This window comes from Podarcis filfolensis (assembly GCF_964270895.1).
Source record: "Podarcis filfolensis genome assembly, chromosome: 12".
NCBI lineage: Eukaryota > Metazoa > Chordata > Lepidosauria > Squamata > Lacertidae > Podarcis > Podarcis filfolensis.
Window position 1 is genome coordinate 38,885,389 of NC_139614.1, and position 19,660 is coordinate 38,905,048.

The 19,660-nt window shown below is 39.9% G+C and overlaps 1 protein-coding gene across 5 annotated transcripts in view; it reads left to right on the forward strand.

Moving 5' to 3' along the window:
- Positions 1-18,362, forward strand: part of WAC (WW domain containing adaptor with coiled-coil) — a 48,631-nt gene extending 30,269 nt beyond the window's left edge. For 3 of the 5 annotated variants that reach the window (XM_083579607.1, XM_083579609.1, XM_083579611.1), the window contains exons 7-14: positions 1,279-1,596; positions 2,875-3,120; positions 4,386-4,508; positions 6,309-6,457; positions 8,381-8,499; positions 12,185-12,368; positions 16,268-16,395; positions 16,891-18,362. In XM_083579607.1, the coding sequence (XP_083435733.1) occupies positions 1,279-1,596; positions 2,875-3,120; positions 4,386-4,508; positions 6,309-6,457; positions 8,381-8,499; positions 12,185-12,368; positions 16,268-16,395; positions 16,891-16,960 (1,337 nt within the window). In that variant the 3' untranslated portion in view covers positions 16,961-18,362. The remainder of the gene's footprint in view (positions 1-1,278; positions 1,597-2,874; positions 3,121-4,385; positions 4,509-6,308; positions 6,458-8,380; positions 8,500-12,184; positions 12,369-16,267; positions 16,396-16,890) is intronic. The other 2 variants (XM_083579608.1, XM_083579610.1) reach the window with 1 other exon arrangement.
- Positions 18,363-19,660: the final 1,298 nt, after the last annotated feature.

Genomic DNA, 19,660 nt, shown 5'->3' on the forward strand with positions numbered 1-19,660 from the left:
TTAAAAATATTCTCCTATGTCCCTTTACAAGTTCAATGTTGTCCCTTTACAACTTCAATGTTGTGTAGGTTTGAATACTAATGCTTCTGAGTTTTCAAACCTGGAGTAATTAATTTAGAGGTGTGTCATTAGTTTTTATTATTTCATGCTGGAATACTGGATGCAAGGGTGTTTAGCTCCCTATAACCCTTGAAGGCAGTAATGCCATTGCTTCTCAAGAATATTTTAGCAGCTTGTCCCCATAAATGGTAGTTCCACCTCCCTCAGAAGTTGAGGGGGCCTGGGAGAGGGCAATCTTTGTGGCAGCCCCTCTTTCCTCCCCATAGAGTTGCATTTGGTTTCTTCACTATGTAGCTTTTTGCAAATGTTGAAGATACACCTCATTACCCTAGCCTTTTGACGCCTGAGATGTGTGTTTCCTGTAATTGGAATCTGTTTTAACTTTTTAAATTTATTATGAAGTGTTCGGATTGGGCTGTTCCTCTTGCAAAAGAATCAGGCAGGAGCACATAATTGTGTGAGGTAGACTGCTTCTCCTTAGTTTTTTCCTCCTGCCTAGGACAGAGCTCTCACTATTTTGTTGGCTGTTAGTCAGCTGAGTCCTCTTTAACTCCTTTCTTTGTTATTCTTAGTTACTTAGTAATCTTCCTCTTCTTTAGTTGTAGGATACTTTTTCCTGTCTTTGTTACTGTTTGGTGTCTGTCCATTTTTTTACTGTTTGGTTTCTGTCCTTTTATTTGTCCTCCACTGAGGTAAAAACAACAACCCTTGTCTCCTTGCTAAATATCTTTTGCTATTCTATGCTCAGTGTTTTACTTTTATTTAATTCTTTACTTCTGGTCTTTATTTCTTATCGCTGGCCGTTTCCGTTTTGGCGGTGCCTTTGACACCTAAGAAGTGTGTTTTTGGGGCCCACTCTATTCCTGTGATTGGAATCTGTTTTAACTGTTTTTAATTTTATATTGTTGTAACCCCCCCCCGGGACCTACTGGTAATAAATTTAATAACAACAACAACAACAAATAATGGAATTTGGTACTGAAACACTCAAACCTTTGTAGTGTGGCATTTGTAGATATAATATGAATATTAGAAAAGTTAAATTTGATAAGTACATCACAGCATCAAGTATTTTATGAAATAATGTTCATTCTTCACAATTGGAGCTAGAATAGGATTAAAGTTCAGTAAATGCAGATATATTTACTTGGTCAGTATTGGAGCTCTAATTTGGTCTTTTCCGTTTCTCATTGCAACATTGTGAATGATAAACAAAAGTGGAAGAGAAGCATTCCAGTGATGCCGCTAATATGCTCCCACAGAATATTTTGTCTCAGACAAGCAGACACAACGACAGAGACTACAGACTGCCAAGAACAGAGACTCACAGTAGTTCGACCCCAGTACAGCATCCCATCAAAACAGTGGTTCACCCATCTACTACCCCAAGTTCTGTTCCACCTAGTCCATTTTCTCTACAGTCTGACCACCAGCCAAAGAAATCGTTTGATGCAAATGGAGCATCTTCCTTATCAAAACTGCCTACACCCACCTCTTCCATCCCTTCACAGAAAACTGAGAGAAAAAGTTTGTCAGGTAAAAACGTTTTTGGCTTCTCCATGTTGTTAGGTCAGATAACTAGAATGCACAACCTTTAGAACTGTAGCCTGCTTGCCCTACGCAGAGGAGTTGACCATGAATTTTAATTCTTGTACAAAACCTAGAGCTCCAGCTCATATATTTGGTTGTCACCTAACGATATGTGTTGCTATTTTTATTTTCTTTGACATGACATTTTCAGTGATTTACTCATTTTCTTATATCTGAAAAGTATGCTTAAACATCAAATTGCTTCAAGCATTTTCAGGAAAGCATAAGTGGTATAACTGGCTTGTTTGACATATTTGTGTGATTAGTATTCCTACACAGCCTCTCTGAAGCCACTGTGTTAAGAGATCTTGACACCTGGCATTGAAACTTTAGAATACTGTGGGATGTATATGATTGGTGCTCTTGTGTAAGCACAAGGTCTGATCCAGCAGCAGGTGTCCAGTAATGGGGGAGAACGAGAATTTTTTGTCCAGGCCCTCCCCTCCACCTGTACGTACATAATTTCATTTGTGTATTCTGAAGTCTCTGATATTCTCCAACATCAGGATACCTGACCAAATAAACTCTAATTTTGAACCTGTTTGACAACTGTGTGTCCTGTTCCTTGCTGATACCATCCAAATTATGTATGCATACAATACCATAAAAACCCATACATTGAGGTTTTGCAGGTGCCATCAAATCCAGTAAGTTTCACTTCTACAGGTAACATTGGTGGTGCTTTGCCCTTTCAGGAGTGATATAAAGACATTAGAAACAGGTTTTGGGTCTAAATTCAGGAACTGTACCAGTTACACTGTCTACATGCATTATTAGATTTTTATGTTAAGTATTAATAGTTTGAGTGAGATCTAACATTAGCACAGGATGTTTGAAAGTTTGATAGATATTTTTTCCTGACAGTGCACAAAGTTTAGCAGCTGCCCTAGTGGGTGCACGACATCTTTCACAAGCACAACACACCCATTGAATTTGCTGTGTGCTGAGAAGTAGAATGGCTGTTGCATGAGTGGGCTGCCACAAATATCACCCTTTGCTTTTACTTTGTAGCATTGTTTTTATCTCGTTAACCACTTTGGAAATTCCAAGTGTTCTATAATGCATTTTTTTAAAAAAAAAACCCTTTATAATGGGAGAAATTTAAAACCAGCCACAAAATTTTGTATAATTTTGGCAAGTTTGATTTGCTACTGGATTTAGAGTATGTGAAAGAATATGAGTGGGTTATGATGGGAAGAAACATAAATATCTCTGCTTCTTCAGAATCTATGTCAATGGACAAGTCTCTATCCCACTCGTGCACAACTCCTTCCACATCATCTGCTTCTGGGCTGAATCCAGCTTCTGCACCAACTTCATCGGCTTCAACAGTTCCTGTTTCACCTGTCTCACAATCCCCAATTCCTCCATTACTTCAGGACCCAAATCTCCTTCGACAGTTACTACCTGCTCTTCAAGCCACATTGCAGCTTAACAATTCAAGTGTAGATATATCCAAAATAAATGAAGGTAAGACAGATTTTTAATAGTTTGTCCTAATACTGTATTGAACAAAGTGACTACATATCTAGAAGTTACACTTCTACATAAGGTAGATTTAAAGTGTTAGCTTAATGCAATGACTGTATTGTGCACTTGCTTTCAGAACGAATGTTACCTTTGCAAATATGTGTCCAAGCGAACATTTACTAAGGTGATGGGCAGGAAGGAAAGATTTACAGGGATGAATTAGAGACATAGAGACTGACTTGGCAAAATATGAGGGAGTGGCATTTGTAGGGGAGAATCCAGCTGGTGATTCCCTGCTATAAATGCCTGCCACTGTATTCGTGTAACATGACAAATGGGGTTGGGAACCTCCATGTTTTTCTGCCTTTTATCTTGCATGAAGCCAAGACTGGCTGTATTAATGAATTGGAAATTATTTTCAATGTACTATTTGCATTGAGCTTAGGGGAAAGTGGGGGCAACAAATGGAACTACTTGCATTTCAGCCAGTGAAAGTTGATTAACATCTTAAATTTGATTTTAGTACAGTGCATTTTAAACTGCAGTGCTGAACTTAACCATTGAACCCAGTGTAGCATACATCTTAGTAGAACGCACACAGGATTGCACTACTGCAGATCCCTGCAGATTCCTACAATTGCTGCTGCACTTAAAGGAATAATGTGTACAATTCTGGTCACTGCAGCTCAAAAATTGGTTCTGGAAAACGGGATATTCAGGACTTTTTAGTTTTGGGGAAATGGAAAGTAGAGGAAGTCATGATAGAGGAGAATAAAAATGTGTAGACTGGAGAAAGTGGATAGAGAGAAGTTTTTCTCCCTTAACAGTAAATGAAACGGAATGTTGGAAGATTCAGGACCAAAAAAATAATAGTGCCACTTCGCATAATACATAGTCTTATCCTCCATTACTTTGTCATTTAACTATCAGTGGCTGTTAGTCACGATGTCTATGTTCTGCCTCTACTGTTTGTGGCAGTATACATCTGAATACCAGTTGATAGAGAACAGAAACGGGGAGAGTACTGCTGCTCTCATGTGCTGCTTTTGGGCTTTCCTTAAACATCTTGTTGGCCACAGAGAGAACAGGATTCTTACTAGAGGTACCTTTGGTCTGCTGCAGCAGGGGTGCTCTTAGGTTCTTATGAGAAACTGGATCAGGAACTTAGTTTTAGGGAATAGTATTTTCTTTCAAAAATAAGTAATGTAGATACACTGTTGCTTCTTTTCAGGGAATGAAAGTGGTAATCTTAATTTGTGTGTTAGTTCTTACAGCTGCTGTGACACAAGCTTCTCTACAATCTATACTTCATAAAATTCTCACTGCTGGACCATCTGCTTTTAATATAACTTCCCTGATTTCTCAAGCAGCACAGCTTTCCACACAAGGTATTTTGGAAGCTTCTTTTTGTCTCCGTGTAAAATTGCCTTGTACGCTATGAGACTTCGGTTCATTTTACTGTAGAGGGATTCAGTTAGGAAAAATGTATCAAGTGTTAGTCCTAGTCAGAGTAGACCTATTAAAATAATGGACATAACTAACTTATCTAGATATAACCTTTAAAGTCAGGTTCCTAAAGGGTGTTCAGAAAAGCTGGTAGCTTCCACTGCAGCAACAATTTGTTGTTCTGTTATTCTGAACATATTTATGGAGGATGAGATTCAATTGTTTGGTGAATTCAGTCCAAATGTTTCTGGACCAGTCAAGCATAATAACATTATAAATAATCAGCATTTACTAAAGCCAACAAAACTGACACTGCATACATTCTGTTGGACTGAGCTGCATGTGTGAAGATGTTGTTATTTCTCTTAACAAGTTTTATTGCTTATTCAGATTCCGGAAGGGGAGACCAAATCTATTCCAACTATAAAAAAGCTAATACTGTAGTGATCTAGTTCAAGTTCTTACTATGCAGTACTTACTATGAATACCTAAAATAGGTTATCTAGAAAACTCCTGCTATGCGCTATATTACTTTGAACTTAGTGGAAGCATTGGGAGTTCGATTAGTTCTATTAAAAGCTAATAATCATAAGCAGAAAATGATCCTGACTAAAATTAACTTTCTTTAGTTTTTGTTGTTTGGTCTTCTGGGTCTATCTAGGGACAAAATGCCCTCATTGAAAAAAATTGAGAGTTGAAATTAGAACTTCTTAAAGAGAGCTCTGTGGTCAGTGGTAGATGTCAAAAATTAAGTAGTGCATGGCCTAGAGCCTGCAACTAACAAACTGAATAATTAATAATATATATTGGAAAATACACTTTGCATTTGCAGGTATATAAATATTTTGTTTGCCATTTAAAAGATTCCTTCGCCGCCGCCCCCCCAGTCTAAAACTGGCTCAGTGTGTGAAGTGGGAATTCTTATGCCCATCACTTATTATTCATATGCAACTTGATTGCCTGCTACTTTAAAGTAAGCTTTTTTGTGTACTTCCACATGATATACAGTATATTTGCAGACTCTTCATGGGCAAATATATTTGACTATGCATGCCATGTGATAAGCCAGACTATGGCTCTCCTAAAGAGGAGTTCAGTTGTTTTGCTCCTCCCCAACCCTTTTTATTCCCATGCTAAGCTAAGTCAAGATTTGGCTTAGCGTAGCATCCAAACCAGTGCTTGTGGTCAAGTGCTCTCCTTGCTAACCACAAACCATAGCTAAGGGTTGTTCCATGACTTAGCTTAGTGTGGCACAGGAGTGTAAAAGAACAAGGACAGTATGTACTTAAATTGCTTGTGTAATAGTTTGGTCAGTCTGAGGCTGAAGCATCTGTGCATGTAAGTACAGGATTTACACTTGATTATATAAATTGGTGTGTGAGGCTTTAAATAGTTAACTTTAAGTAAAACCATTTCAGCAGTGAAAATTCCATACAGATTTAGGTGCTGAAGTAGCAAAAGATAGTCCAAAGCTTTTAAACCCTTCAGCACCTAGTTTCAGCAAACAATAGAACAGCATCATCTGGATATGACTCCTGTTACAGCATAAAAAGTTGCTGAGTTTGTAATTTTCAGTCCTTCATGGAGCAACTGTTTTATGTCTCTTGGCTTTCTCATTTGGTCACAGCTCCTCTTCCCCCTTCCATTGCTTAAGTCTTCCAAGCTTTATTTCCTAAGAATACTTTAAAAAAAATATTTAGATTGAGTAAGATTTTAAAAAATTGTCATGGTCTTATTTACAGCTCAGCCATCTAATCAATCCCCAATGTCTTTAACATCGGATGCCTCATCACCAAGGTCATACGTATCTCCAAGGATAAGCACGCCTCAGACTAACACAGTTCCTCTGAAACCTTTGATAAATACACCCCCTGTATCCTCACAGCCAAAGGTAAGATTTTAATGAGTTACAGCAGGAGTAAAGCTCTGCTTCTGTTTTTAAAGCAGACACAAGACTCCAACATTGTAATGCTTTAAATATTTTTTTTTTAATATTTTCGGCTGTTTCTTGTATTAAACAAGAAACCCAGATGATAAGAATCTCAATGTTTAGTACTTCAACAGTTTTCATTAGATGACCTTAAATAGATGCTCTAGTTTCTGGTGGAATAAACCAGTTGCTTTAATTATTATTATTTTAGTCTATAACTGTCACTGGTTGGACTTTGTAACAAAGTGGCTAAGAGAGAGCCAGGAATTCCCAGTACAGATCTTGCCTTCGTTATATTGGTAGGCAGCCTCAAGCAAACCACTCTCATCTTCTACCTTCAACCTGGGCATAATAATAGTGGCCTACTTTAAATGTTGTTAGCAGGATTTCTTTTCCAAAAAAAATTAGTCACTATTCTGTGCTTACTGAGCGCAGTCCTTATCGGGCTTTGTGGGAGGAGGTTTAGGCACACATTATTAGTTCTCTACAATAATTTTAATAAACAGCTTTCACTTCTGTCCTTTCCATACCACCCACAATTCTCTGAGCAGTTTGACAAAGTACTAGCATAAATGTTATTACCGTATTTTTCGCTCCATAGGACGCACCGGCCCATAGGACGCATCAAGTTTTTTGGGGGGGAAATAAAGGAAAAAAATTTTATTTCCCCCCCAGGCGCTTGTGGTGCCGGCAGCGGGGAGAAGCGCTCTTCTCCCCGCAGCCCGCCTTCAGACCAGGTCCGGGGACAGCGGGAAGACGCGCTGCGCCTCCCCACTGTCCCCGGAGCTTGTGGGGCTGGCGGCGGGGTCTCCCCTCTCACTCTGCAGGCTTCAGCGAAAGCCTGCATTCGCCCTATAGGACGCACACACATTTCCCCTTCATTTTTGGAGGGGAAAAAGTGCGTCCTATAGAGCGAAAAATACGTAATCAGCCAGTCCCATTTAATCTAGCTGTCCTTGTTGGCATCCATCTATCTTGGGAAACAATGGAGGAGTGCACCTTTGGGGGTAAAGTCTAATTTTGGAGAGTTATAGCATCTGCTGTGACTGTAGAGAGACATGTTTTGTTGCAGCTAGGGCAGATGTGTGGTTGTGGTGCTTCAGATGCACCATGGTCTGACTGTCTCCAGGCATTGAAGTAGTCTGCAAGGGATTCCCACATGGCAGGATTGATGTTGCCAGCCTTGTTTGCAGGATAATTGAAGATCGTGGGCTGTTTTGAAAGTTGGAGTCTTGTATAATGCACTAACGTGGTGCCTATACGGCTCCCTCCACCTGCTGAAATTAGACTTAAAAGAAGCATTCTGCTGCAGCCAATAGACTAGGTTGAGGTGTGTGCTCAGTTGTGGTGTGTGTGGTGCCCACAACAGTTTCTGGGGATTGCAAAGGTGTCTATTGGCGGTCCCTGCTGTAATTCAACTAGGAAGTTACCAGTAACAATAGCAAAGTGCTCGCTGTCCTTTTTATATATCTGTCTCTTCCTCTGTCCTCCTTTTAAAGCAGCTCTATTCCATTCCAGTTTTCAGATTTATCCTCCCAACAGTTGGTCAGCATTCTGTCAACACTGAGCATGCTTAGTCTGTACTGAACTGTCTCTTGGTCCCTTATATATTGTAATAATTTTTTTGTAGGAGTACATCTGCAAACCTTAGGATTAGCCTCAGTCTTCTGATACCTTCTTTGTATGGGGGTTGTGTGTGTACAGTTTTGAGTATCTTTGTTCATGCAATTTGAGTTAAATTAGAAGACATCCTTCCTTCCATTTCTGTGTACTATGCCTGAAATAAGTTGCAGGAGGTATCCCACTTCTAATCCTGATTGATAGCTCTTCAGTTTAAGGTTATTTGAAGTAATACTGAAATGTGGTCAAATTTTGAACTTTCAGGTTACTACTTCAGGTGTTAAGCAAGGACCAGTTTCACAGTCAGCATCTCAGCAGCAAGTGATTGCTGACAAACAACAAGGACATGAACCTGCTTCTCCTCGAAGTCTTCAGCGCTCAAGGTATATATTACATTGGTATTGGCTTTTGACTTCACCATATCCTATTCTACCAAGTGTTGCTTTTTGGAGCTGCATGCTCTCATCTGCAAATACTGCCTGTACAGTATTCTTGTATTCAAAGTCTCAGTGCAGTTGCAGGATAGATTATTTACACATGGCCAGTTATTGGAGTTAGTGGGCTATTAGCTGTAGTGTCTAGATTTCAGTTTTATGTTTGTTTTTAGTGAGCTAACACCTGTACATCCTGGAATTCTGTTGCCTTAAGTTATGCAGGAAAAACAGGAGGGACTTCACAAGCTGCTTCTTCACCACAAGTGTGTGTATTCAGTTTTGAGACATGAATGGAAATCTTGGGGGCTTTTTGTGTATTGTATTTGAAGCCAGCATAAGCTATTCATGTTAACAGATAGAAATGTGGCAGTGCTTAAACACATCTCTGCTGTTGGTGAATGTAAAGATAAATTCTTAGTCCCATTATTAGAAGGTGGTACGAGGACAGAATTTCCATATTAAATTCCTAGTATTGTTTTAAAACCTGTATGTTACCATTTGAAGTAAACAATTTGAATACAGTTGCATTTCAGAAATTTGCTTGGTGCTGTTTAAACAGTTGTGGCTCTCTTGGTTGTGTGATAGTAGCAGATAAGCTTATGAAGGCACACTAAAAATTTGAATTAAAGGAAATCTGTCATTGTTGAGCCCTCCTTTTAAGTGTATGATTTCATTGACATGGATCAGCTCAGATTTTTAATAATGGTAGTTCTGAATTGTTCTTTACGTAGCTTTGTTCTTCAGGTTTGAGCTACATTTTGTCCAGTAGAATGCATCACATCTTTAAAAAAGATGCTTTTTAAAAAAATTAGAGCAAGGTTTCAACAGCCATCATAGGGTCAGGAAGTGCTTAATGCGAACAAAAGTACACTCGTGCACAAATGCACTGACTGCAACTGACAGAAATAATTATGTATACTTGATGAATATGCTATTCATTAAATTGTCCTAGTGTACCCAATATTGTGCTTTGGTCTGAATTAAGGCTCACTATTGGTACATAACATCAACTCCTAATCTTATGCAAGTGGCTTCTCTGGATTATTTTCTGCTCTGTGCCTACTGTTGGATTGGCTTCTGGTTGGTGTGGAATACATGTGTGTGCTAAGCCATAATTGACTTAGTGTGACATGTGATCCCCAGGCCACTGGCCAGATGTACAGCTCTGTTCTGAATGAGAGCATAACCCAGTTGCCTGTAGTAATTGTTACTTGCAGAGGTGACTAGCCAAGTGTCTTCAGTACAAAAATGTTCAACCACTGAGCACTGGAGAAGCATAGATACTAGGCATGGTGTCCTTTCATTTCACTTCAGGCATTTCCCAATTTGGGGCGAGTGGGAATTTGGGCAAATCCCTGAAACAAGAGTCTGGTAGACTAGTAGAAGAGAACAATTCTATTAAAAGAATTGTTGCCTAATATAACGTTCTATGTTTGCTGTTCCTATTTGCCACTCTAGCCAATAAGAAGAAAATTCTTGTGTTTATGATGGTGTGGGTTCTGCAATCAGAACTAATGCAGGTGGTGCCACTATCAGTATACTAGTATAATATCCTGGTTTACAGAACTGTTAGGATGCCTTTTGTGGAATTGACAGGCAGTGTGATGTGGAATTGTGAAAGTGGTTGTAAAAGACAAAAGGTGCTAGGCACATACACTGAATATGTGGGCCTGTGGAAGTGATTAATAAAACCTGTGGCACTTGCTTTTCGTAGGAAGAAAGTTACTGGTGTGTTCTTGGAAAAGAATGGGGTTACCTGCTGTTGGGACTAATGACATCAGGGAGGCACATAGTAGACATTAAATAAACTTCCTTTTTAAATAAACTTCAGGAGAGTTTGGTTTCTTCCCCCCTCCCCATACCCATGTCGAGACAGAATTTGTTTGAAATCAGTTGAAGCCATGAAGAAAACACTTCTCATTAATGACTTACCGTATTTTTTGCTCGATAACACACACCTGACCATAACACGCACATAGTTTTTAGAGGAGGAAAACAAGAAAAAAAATTCTGAATGAAACAGTGGATGTATCATTTTTGTGCTTCATGCTGTGGCCACAGACATGTGATTTGACGGTGAGTTTGGGGTAGCCCAATGCAAAAATCCTGAGAATCCATGTGGATCTGTGCTTTGTAACCACGTTTTTGCACCATTGCAGCCCCAGGCAACAGTGGGTGCGTGATTTTTTTGGTGCAGGCTGTAGCCATGGACATGCTATGTGATCTGATGGTGAATTTGGGGTGACCCAATGCAAAGATCCTGAGGATCCATGTGGATCCATGCTTTGTAACCACGTTTTTGCACCATTGCAGCCCTGTTTTTGCATCAGATCATTACTATGTGATCTGATGGTGAATTTGGGGTGACCCAATGCAAAGATCCTGAGGATCCATGTGGATCCGTGCTTTGTAACCACATTTTAAGTGGGGAGGGAAGGAAAAACATAGAAGGGACAAGGAGCACCGAGAGGGGTGTGCGGAGAAGCAGCTGGCTAAGAATGCAGGAGAGGGGTTTTACCGGAGGGAGGAAAGGAAGGCAAAAGTCCCCCCCCCCACCCAAGCCAGCCAGCCAGCTCTCTCTCTCTCTCTCTCTCTCTCTCTCTCTCTCTCCCCCACACACACACACACCTGCATGTTGCCTGCGAGTCCCTAGACGCAGCAGCAGCACCGGAGCGCGGAGAGGAATTAGAAGGAAGGACGCTCTGCTTTCCCCTCTGCTTGCCTGGAGGGGAGGGGTTTTCTCTGCTCTTTGTTCCGTTTGAGCAAACACAGTAACGAAACAGAAGAGGGTGGGCAGTAAGACCCTGAGGCAGAATGCAGGAAAGCAACAGCTTTCTCTCTGGAGGCTCGAACGCACGTGTGGCTGCCTGCAATCAGTTTACCACACCGAGAATGAAGATAAACTGGTAAAATAAGGGGGCTGGGTTAAAGCTAAAGGGAAAACCTCAAAGATCCCCCAAGAACAAGGCAGGGGTTCAGGGCTCCCAAAGCCGAGCTGCAGCCTTAGAAGGGAAAAATGGGGCTTTCGGAGGTGGTTTTTACTGCCCCGCTGCTTCCAATTTTTTAAAAGGCAAATTGCAGGAGAAGATGCAGCAGTCAGTCACTCTCTCACTCCCTCCAAGCACCCACGCTAGCGAACAAACACACAGGCAACCACACACTCACAAAGCACACACACTAGCAAACACACAGTCGCGCTGCAGAGTGGCCAAACCTCCTAGCAAGCACTTCCCTGGCTCCTGCTGACCGCAACGAAGACGACCCTCAAAGAAAATGTGTGATGCACTCGGGCCAGTCGGCTCCAGGGACCACACATTTGCTCAATAACACGCATAGACATTTCCCCTTACTTTTTAGGAGAAAAAATCTGCGTGTTATAGAGGGAAAAATACGGTAGTTATTGTCTTGTCACAGACAATTTGCAAAATGATAAGCTCACGATTACTGGCTATGCAACTTTCAGGTGGGCTTTTTCCCATGGAAGAGATTGGAACTATTCTATATAGTCTTCGTAGAGTTGGAAGGGACCTTAGACATAACAATCCAATCTATGCCGAATCTACTGTGCAGGGTGCAGATTAAGCATCCCTGACAAGCTAACCTAACAAACATTCATTCATTCTTTTTTTTTTAGTAGTCAGAGAAGTCCATCTCCTGGTCCAAATCATACCTCCAATACAAGTGCTTCTAATACGACAGCACCACAGAATGCATCCGCACGACCTACGTGTTCATTAACACCCACGTTAGCGGCACATTTCAATGAAAACCTTATAAAGCATGTCCAAGGGTGGCCTGCAGATCATGCAGAAAAGCAGGTGAGTGTACATTTTGTAGTGTTGGGCAGAATCCAGTGTTTTTTGAGTAGATTTCCGCTTGCACGATAAGATTTCACTTTTCTCTCCTATCCCCTGCACACCTCCAAAATCTGCCTTAGACTTTTGGAAGCAGATTTTGACAGTACATAAGGGGGCTGTTAAGGGATGCGGGTGGCGCTGTGGGTTAAACCACAGAGCCTAGGACAGAAGGTCGGCGGTTTGAATCCCTGTGACGGGGTGAGCTCCTGTTGCTCAGTCCCTGCTCCTGCCAACCTAGCAGTTCGAAAGCAAGGAGATAAATAGGTACCGCTCCGGCGGGAAGGTAAACGCTGCTCTGGTTCACCAGAAGCTGCTTAGTCATTCTGGCCACGTGACCCGGAAGCTGTACGCCAGCTCCCTTGGCCAATAAAGCAAGATGAGCGCCGAAACCCCAGAGTCGGCCACGACTGGACCTAATGGTCAGGGGTCCCTTTACCTTTACCTTTAAGGGGGCTGAGTAAGGAGGAGGTGGAGATGAAATACTTTTTTGCTTGCAACCCTTTGGATTACAACACTTTAGCTTCCTTTTAAATATGTTTTAAATTTCCTCTGTTCAAATTTTTGTGAACACCAATGACCTTTAAAGCAAATATTTTAATGCTAAGTGAATATTTCACAGCTTGCATTTCCATTTCCATGGAGGTTGGAAGCACTGGAATTGTTCTTATGCATGGGTGTAATACTGTTGTAGGTAGTTTGTGCTGGGATATCCTAACAGTTTGGTGGAGAAAATATGTTGTGGAATAGGTATAGTGATTTTTTATATCCTGGAAGATTGAAGTACCTTAAAACTGTTAGCCAACAAACGTCTTGTTTTATTTACAGATAGGTAGCCGTGTTGGTCTGCCATAGTCAAAACAAAAAAATTTTTTTCCTTCCAGTAGCACCTTAAAGACCAACTAAGTTAGTTCTTGGTATGAGCTTTCGTGTGCATGGTATCTGAAGAAGTGTGCTTGCACACGAAAGCTCATACCAAGAACTAACTTAGTTGGTCTTTAAGGTGCTACTGGAAGGAAAAATTTTGTTTTGTTTTGTTTCATTTAGATTTTCCTCATTTTAATTCAGTGATTTAGGGCAGTGTTACATTAGGTAAGCTTTTATAATTTGTCAGTTACCTGGTTCATGGTTATCTGCAACAATTGACCTTGGTGACCGGAGACTGACTGACCTGGAAATTCAGTGACACTTTCACTCCTGCTTTAAAAGATTACTTGCCCTTTAAGGCAAAAATGTGGGAGGGGAGAGTTCTATGTACCAGGCTACATAGCACTGCACTTTTATTTCCAGGTTTATGGTTCTATTCTCCCTTTTTGGGAGGGTAGATGGAGAGCAGAGAATAGGACTAGTCACTGTTTTTGTCGTTTGAAGCAAGGAGCCTTCCTATTCACAGCAAGTAGAGCAGTGAGTGAGTGTATTCGCAGGTTTAAAATATATTCCTCTATTATCCAGCAACCTTGTGAAGGAAGTTTAAGTTGAGAGTTATATAGACATGGCCCCTTTGTTTCATGGCTTAATAAGATTTGAGGCTGGCTTAGCTATTCAGATTCAGTCATTTGTTTTCAGGCAAACTTGCATGCCTGTTGAAGCAGAAAAGAAGCTGAGAAGATTACACTGGTGTTAGAAATCATTGTTGAAGTTTAGAATGGCTTACAGAAAAATGTTTACTTTTCAATCGAATGCTGTACAGATTAAAAGTTAAAGGTTGTTTTCTTTAATTCTCAAAACCAATAACCTTTTTCTCCATGTCAGTTTTATAAAGTTGAATGAAAAAATAACCAGTTAACTGTAAAGTATATAAGAATAAAATTTCTTTTTAGTTGTGGTTTTTAAATTTTAGCTAACTGGGCCTTTCTGTTTTGACCTTCCAGACTTCATAGTAATTCTTGATAATGTTGTAAGATAAGGCATTGAAGCACAGATGCAGTGTTTTAAATATTACACTTTTAACATGAACTCTAGTCAGTGCAACAGAAACATCCTGTAGCAGAGAGGGCTGAAACTTCATTACAGTGTATATATAATGTAGTACTGTTAGTTTATAATTTGTTCTGGTCAGACAACAAATTTTACCAGAGCACATGAACTTCACAAAAAGCCATACAACATGAATCTCTTATGTAGATAAGGGATAGGGAACCCCAGATGCTGTTTGGACTCCAGTTCCTATCAGCATCAGACAACATGGCCAGTAGTCTGGGATAATGAGGTTAATAATCCAACAACAACTGGAAGGGCCACAGGTTTGACATCTCTGATCTAGATGCTTTGTGCAGAAGTTAGTATGAAAACATGATGAAAACACCATGAAAGGGGATAGGGAAGCGTTCTAAAAACAATCCAGTGAGGACTGAATATGCTCAGGAGGGTAAGAATGCTAATGAGTGTTTTTTGTCGGTGTGGTGGAATATGGAATGGCTTATGCTGAAAGAGAGCATTGTTGGTATCAGTCTGTCTTGAGAGACAAGGGAATGCGCCTCTAGGAGTGAAGTCAAACCACTGGAGAATCACAGTGCCTGCTGTGGCTGCAAAGACTGGTAACTCATAACTGCTGCCTCCCAAGCCTGGCAGTATGTTTGGAGGTCCTGGGCTGCCCAGACAACAACACCCACTCTCTTCTCAGCCTCTCTGATGTGGTCCAAAGAAAAGCAGAGCAATACATTTGGCCCAGCTTGGCTGCAGGAGTTGACAGAAGGAGGCGTCCAATACACCATACAACCATCTTAGGGACTGCACTCCAGATTTGTGTAGGATTTGATCTGTAGCCTTTTCTTCTCCTGAAGATGTTCCACAAGGCACTGGGTTTTCCTCAGGTTTACTGCCGAAGCCTTTCTCTCTGATGAGTATAGCCACAAGGTAGCGGAGGTTTAGAAGAGACCATCGCTGGCTGGGATCTTGATCACAGGAGTACTCCATGCTGTAGAGTTTTGTGGCAGCTCCCACTTCATTCTTCTAGTTTCCATATTCGGGAAAATGCTTGCCCAGATCCTTGACTTTTCAGTCAATCTCTTTCCAATCCCAGACTCAATTTCAGTCAGTGTACTCCGTTAAATCTTAGTAGGATAGCAGTTCTTCATGTTGCCTAATCCACATTTGATGGCTCTACTTTTAGGGTACCGATTCTCGCCCATCTTTTGCAGTTGTAACCAGTACAGGAGAAGTGCTTTATGCACTCTGATGGAAGGAAACCCAACTTCCACATGCAACATTGCAGCCAGTGTACCATTTGGTAGGCACAGATGGACTTTTAAGAATTGGTTTTGGATTACTCCAAGGCATTTTAACTCCAAATTTCTACCTCACACTGTATTTGGGCAAAGATCTGATAAATAAAAATTATAATGGTTGAGGTCAGTAAATTTTTACCCATTCCCTGTGAGAAGTCAGTTTTAGACACAACATTTCATATAGCTACTCTGTCTAGACAGACAAATTCATTAAATACCTAGGTATTTAAAAAAGATGTCTTAAATGTCTTAAGTGCAGGTGGGGAACATGCTGTTGAACTTGGCTTCTGCCATGGGCTTCCCATGTGTATATGGTTGGCCACTTTGAGAACAGTGTTGGACAAACAGACTGTTTGGCCTGATCTGTTGGGCTCTTCTTACATTCAGACTACTTGCTGTAATGGACAGTTCTGGGTTCTTGCTGGCAGACAGCACCATACTTTAAATATCAATTTGAATTAAGTAGGAGAAGCACCATGTTGCTGGCATATAACAGGACTGGGGTTTTACCATTTTGAATGAATGGCAAGAAACTGAGGGTTCTGAGATTCTTTTGACACCAATACCATACTTTGTGCTTACGTCCAGAAGTTACTCCACAACACACTTTCCAACTCCTCCTCTTAATTCTTTTAGGCATCGAGATTACGTGAAGAAGCTCATAACATGGGAAGTGTCCACATGTCAGAAATTTGTACTGAATTAAAAAACTTAAGATCTTTAGTTCGAGTATGTGAAATTCAAGCAACTTTGCGCGAGCAAAGGTAAGAATTCTGGGTTTCTCATCTTGATTTCCCAAATCCTTTTCATCAGTGTTTTTGTTTCATAATGTTTTATAAACTTAAGAGCTACTGAGCAACTTTCCCTAGTGTACAGTCAGGGGCTAAAAACTGTTATAGCTTAACATATAGGATGATATTGACTTAAACAGGAATAATACCTCCCTCCACAGCCATTGAACTACTGAAGGTGCCCTTGTGTGTTCCTGGATCTTGAACAATTATTTAGTCCATTATGTGTACCATTAAGGTAGGTCAACTATTTCTAGGCCCAGCAATTTTGTCCTTTTTAAAAATAAAAAAATAAAACGCATACAAAACTGTGTTTATCACAGTATTATCCCTTCAACCTATTGTAGATTGAATAACTAACTTTAAGAATGTGCATGTCATTATTAAAGTACTAATTCATGGAGTAAATTACTCATCTAAGAATGGATTTGACATGCCAGTACTAATTGCTTTCTTTTCCCTTTGTAGGATACTATTTTTGAGACAACAAATTAAAGAACTTGAAAAACTAAAGAATCAGAATTCCTTCATGGTGTGAAAAAGTTGTGAATAATTGCACATGGGTTTTGAGTACAGGAACTGTAAAACTGATTGCCCAGTCTTAACATTTTTGAGCTGCATTTGAGTAGACTTTGGACCGTTGAGTTGGGCAAAAATAAAAAAAGATAACATGGGAAAGGGGACAGGAGGGGTGTCATTCAGGGGAAGGAAACGAGGATGATTTGTAAAACCCTTGAAATGTAGATTTCTTGTAGATGTATTCTTCACGTTGTAAATATGTTTTGTAGAGTGAAGCCATGGGAAGCCATGTGTATCAGAGCTTAGACATCCAAAACTAATCAATGCTGAGGTGGCTAAATACCTAGCCTTTACATGTAAACCTGTCTGCAAAATTAGCTCTCTCTCTTTTTTAGTTAATTTATCATTCAGAAATCTTGCATTTCCTAAAATTCAATGCAAGCGCCAGGCGATCTGTGTCTCAAGGCTGCAACAGTTTGAAACAGTTTGGGTAATGTACAAAATATCATGAAACAACTGTTTCCACACTTGCACCGAATCAAGAGCAGTGCTTCTCCATTTCTGTTTTACAGAGCAGTGTTTTTCATTTTCTGTGTTCATTTCCCCCTTAAAATCCTAGATCTGATTTTATCAGTTTTTTTTTTAAAATTCTAATTTCCTCCTTTCCTAAAGCACTGTTGCTATGGCACTTTTCTATAATCTTTTCATTCCTGTGTACAGTAGCTTAAAATTGCAGTGATTGAGCATAACCCACTTGTTTGTATAAATTATTGAAATGTATTTCCATTTGCACCCTGTAAGAATGGACTGGTAGTACTGCTGGGCATGTGTGCTGAAAGTACATCCCTTTTTCAAATTATAAGGAAACAGCCCAATGAACATGTCAACATGGTTGTGGGAGGGAAAGAAGGAAAAAAAAACTAGTCAGATGTGAATTGTATCTGTTGTAATAAACATGTTTAAAACAAAGAAACACTGGTTTTCATTTCCTTTGGTCGAAACATTCGAATTTGGCCTCTTTGGGGATTTGTTTACCGAAGCTATTCTTGTTGAATACTTTTTTACTTACCTGAAAATAAGTCCTCAAGGGAGGCTTTATTTTAAAAATTGTAAACAGAAAATTGTGTATAAAATATTTAATGACATTCAACAAGGATCATTGACACCTCCCCAACAGTTGTCATATGTTAACTCCTGGTTTTACCTGTCCTGCTATTATGACATTTCATTTCGAAGGATGTTTGTGTTGTAGCTAACTGTTCAAGTCTGGTGCTGACTGCTGTTCTTAGCCATCACAAAACGCTGACTTTGTGTAATTGGAGTTTCTCACTATTTGAAAATGGTGGGAAGGCTCAGCTTTGTATATTGTTTCCTAAAGTATATTAAAAATAAAAAAGAAACTATTGCTACTACAAAATAAACTTGGGTTTTCTTTGCAAAAATCTGTTAGTCATAATATACTGCCACAAATCTCTGTACATTCCCAAACTTGTCCGTTTAGAATTCTTGTTAATGCTGAAAGATGAAGGAATTGCAAACTTTGCTAATGTTCATGTGTTGCTTTAAACTCCTTCAAAGGTGCTGAAACCTCATTAATACGTTCGTTAGAATCCTGGCTTTGATACATATGTTTGCCTCCTGATTTGTGATGCTGTTGCCTTTTATCTTCAGTAATCTCTGCTTACATCTTTGCTTTTGTCATTTTATAAGAAATTTCAATTTTGTTTTCTCTTTTGAGGCCTCTGGATAAACTAGGGACTGCCCATTCTTGTTTGTGTTGTCTGCCATATGCAGGAATCATGTCCACCCTCTTAAGTTTTAGCATTGTATGGTAAAAGTGGTATACTAGCATTACATAGTAATAAGCCTAGTATTGTGGAAGTTCATTACGTTGAATCATTTGTGACACATTGCGAGTGTGGAAAAAAAGAACCAACTCTGCCAAATTATTTTGTCTGGCTATCTGACTACTTGTCCATTGGCAACCAGGTAAGTGACTTGTTTAAATGCTGTTAACTTGCCTTTATCTGCTTATAATAAAAGAGTTTTGTATTGAGAAATTGGTGAGGAATTTTTAATTTGTGTAAGACCTCACTTTGCATCTACTCAACCTCCATGTGTTTCAATGGAAATGAAGTTGAACTTTCCTTCCACTGGTTTCAGTAGCTGCTGGCTACACATCCATAAGGGTTGATGACTTGCCTTCTGTTACTCATTTCACCAACCTGTCCCCTTTCTCTGAACGAACTCAGTTTTGTAGGTGAAACATTTTTTAAAAAGCAATTGACATTTAAAATACGCATTTAAAATACGTATTCACCCCCAAGAAATACTATGAATTTATACAGTACCCCACCTAACAGTGCTTTTCTCATTGCTGGTCTAACTTGGTGTTCCCTGCTATCTTTGTATAATATCCGATACCAGGTGTTCATGGACTATATGAATCTTTGGCATGACCCATGAATACTATTCTTGTACTAAAAAGCTTCTGAGCTGTTTGTAAGCCACCCAATGCTTTATTTTGATACACTGAATGAGTTTCTTGAAGAAATGAGCTTTGTCAAATCAGCAGGTTAAAAGTTCGCTGGAGCTTTTTATATACCGTTGGGAGGAAATTTAACAAAAAAAGCTGTATGTGAGAGCAGTTATATGCATGTCAAAGTAGTCAGCTGAGCTAAGTCTGTGTATGCACGCTTGCTGATTCTGTGTAAACACA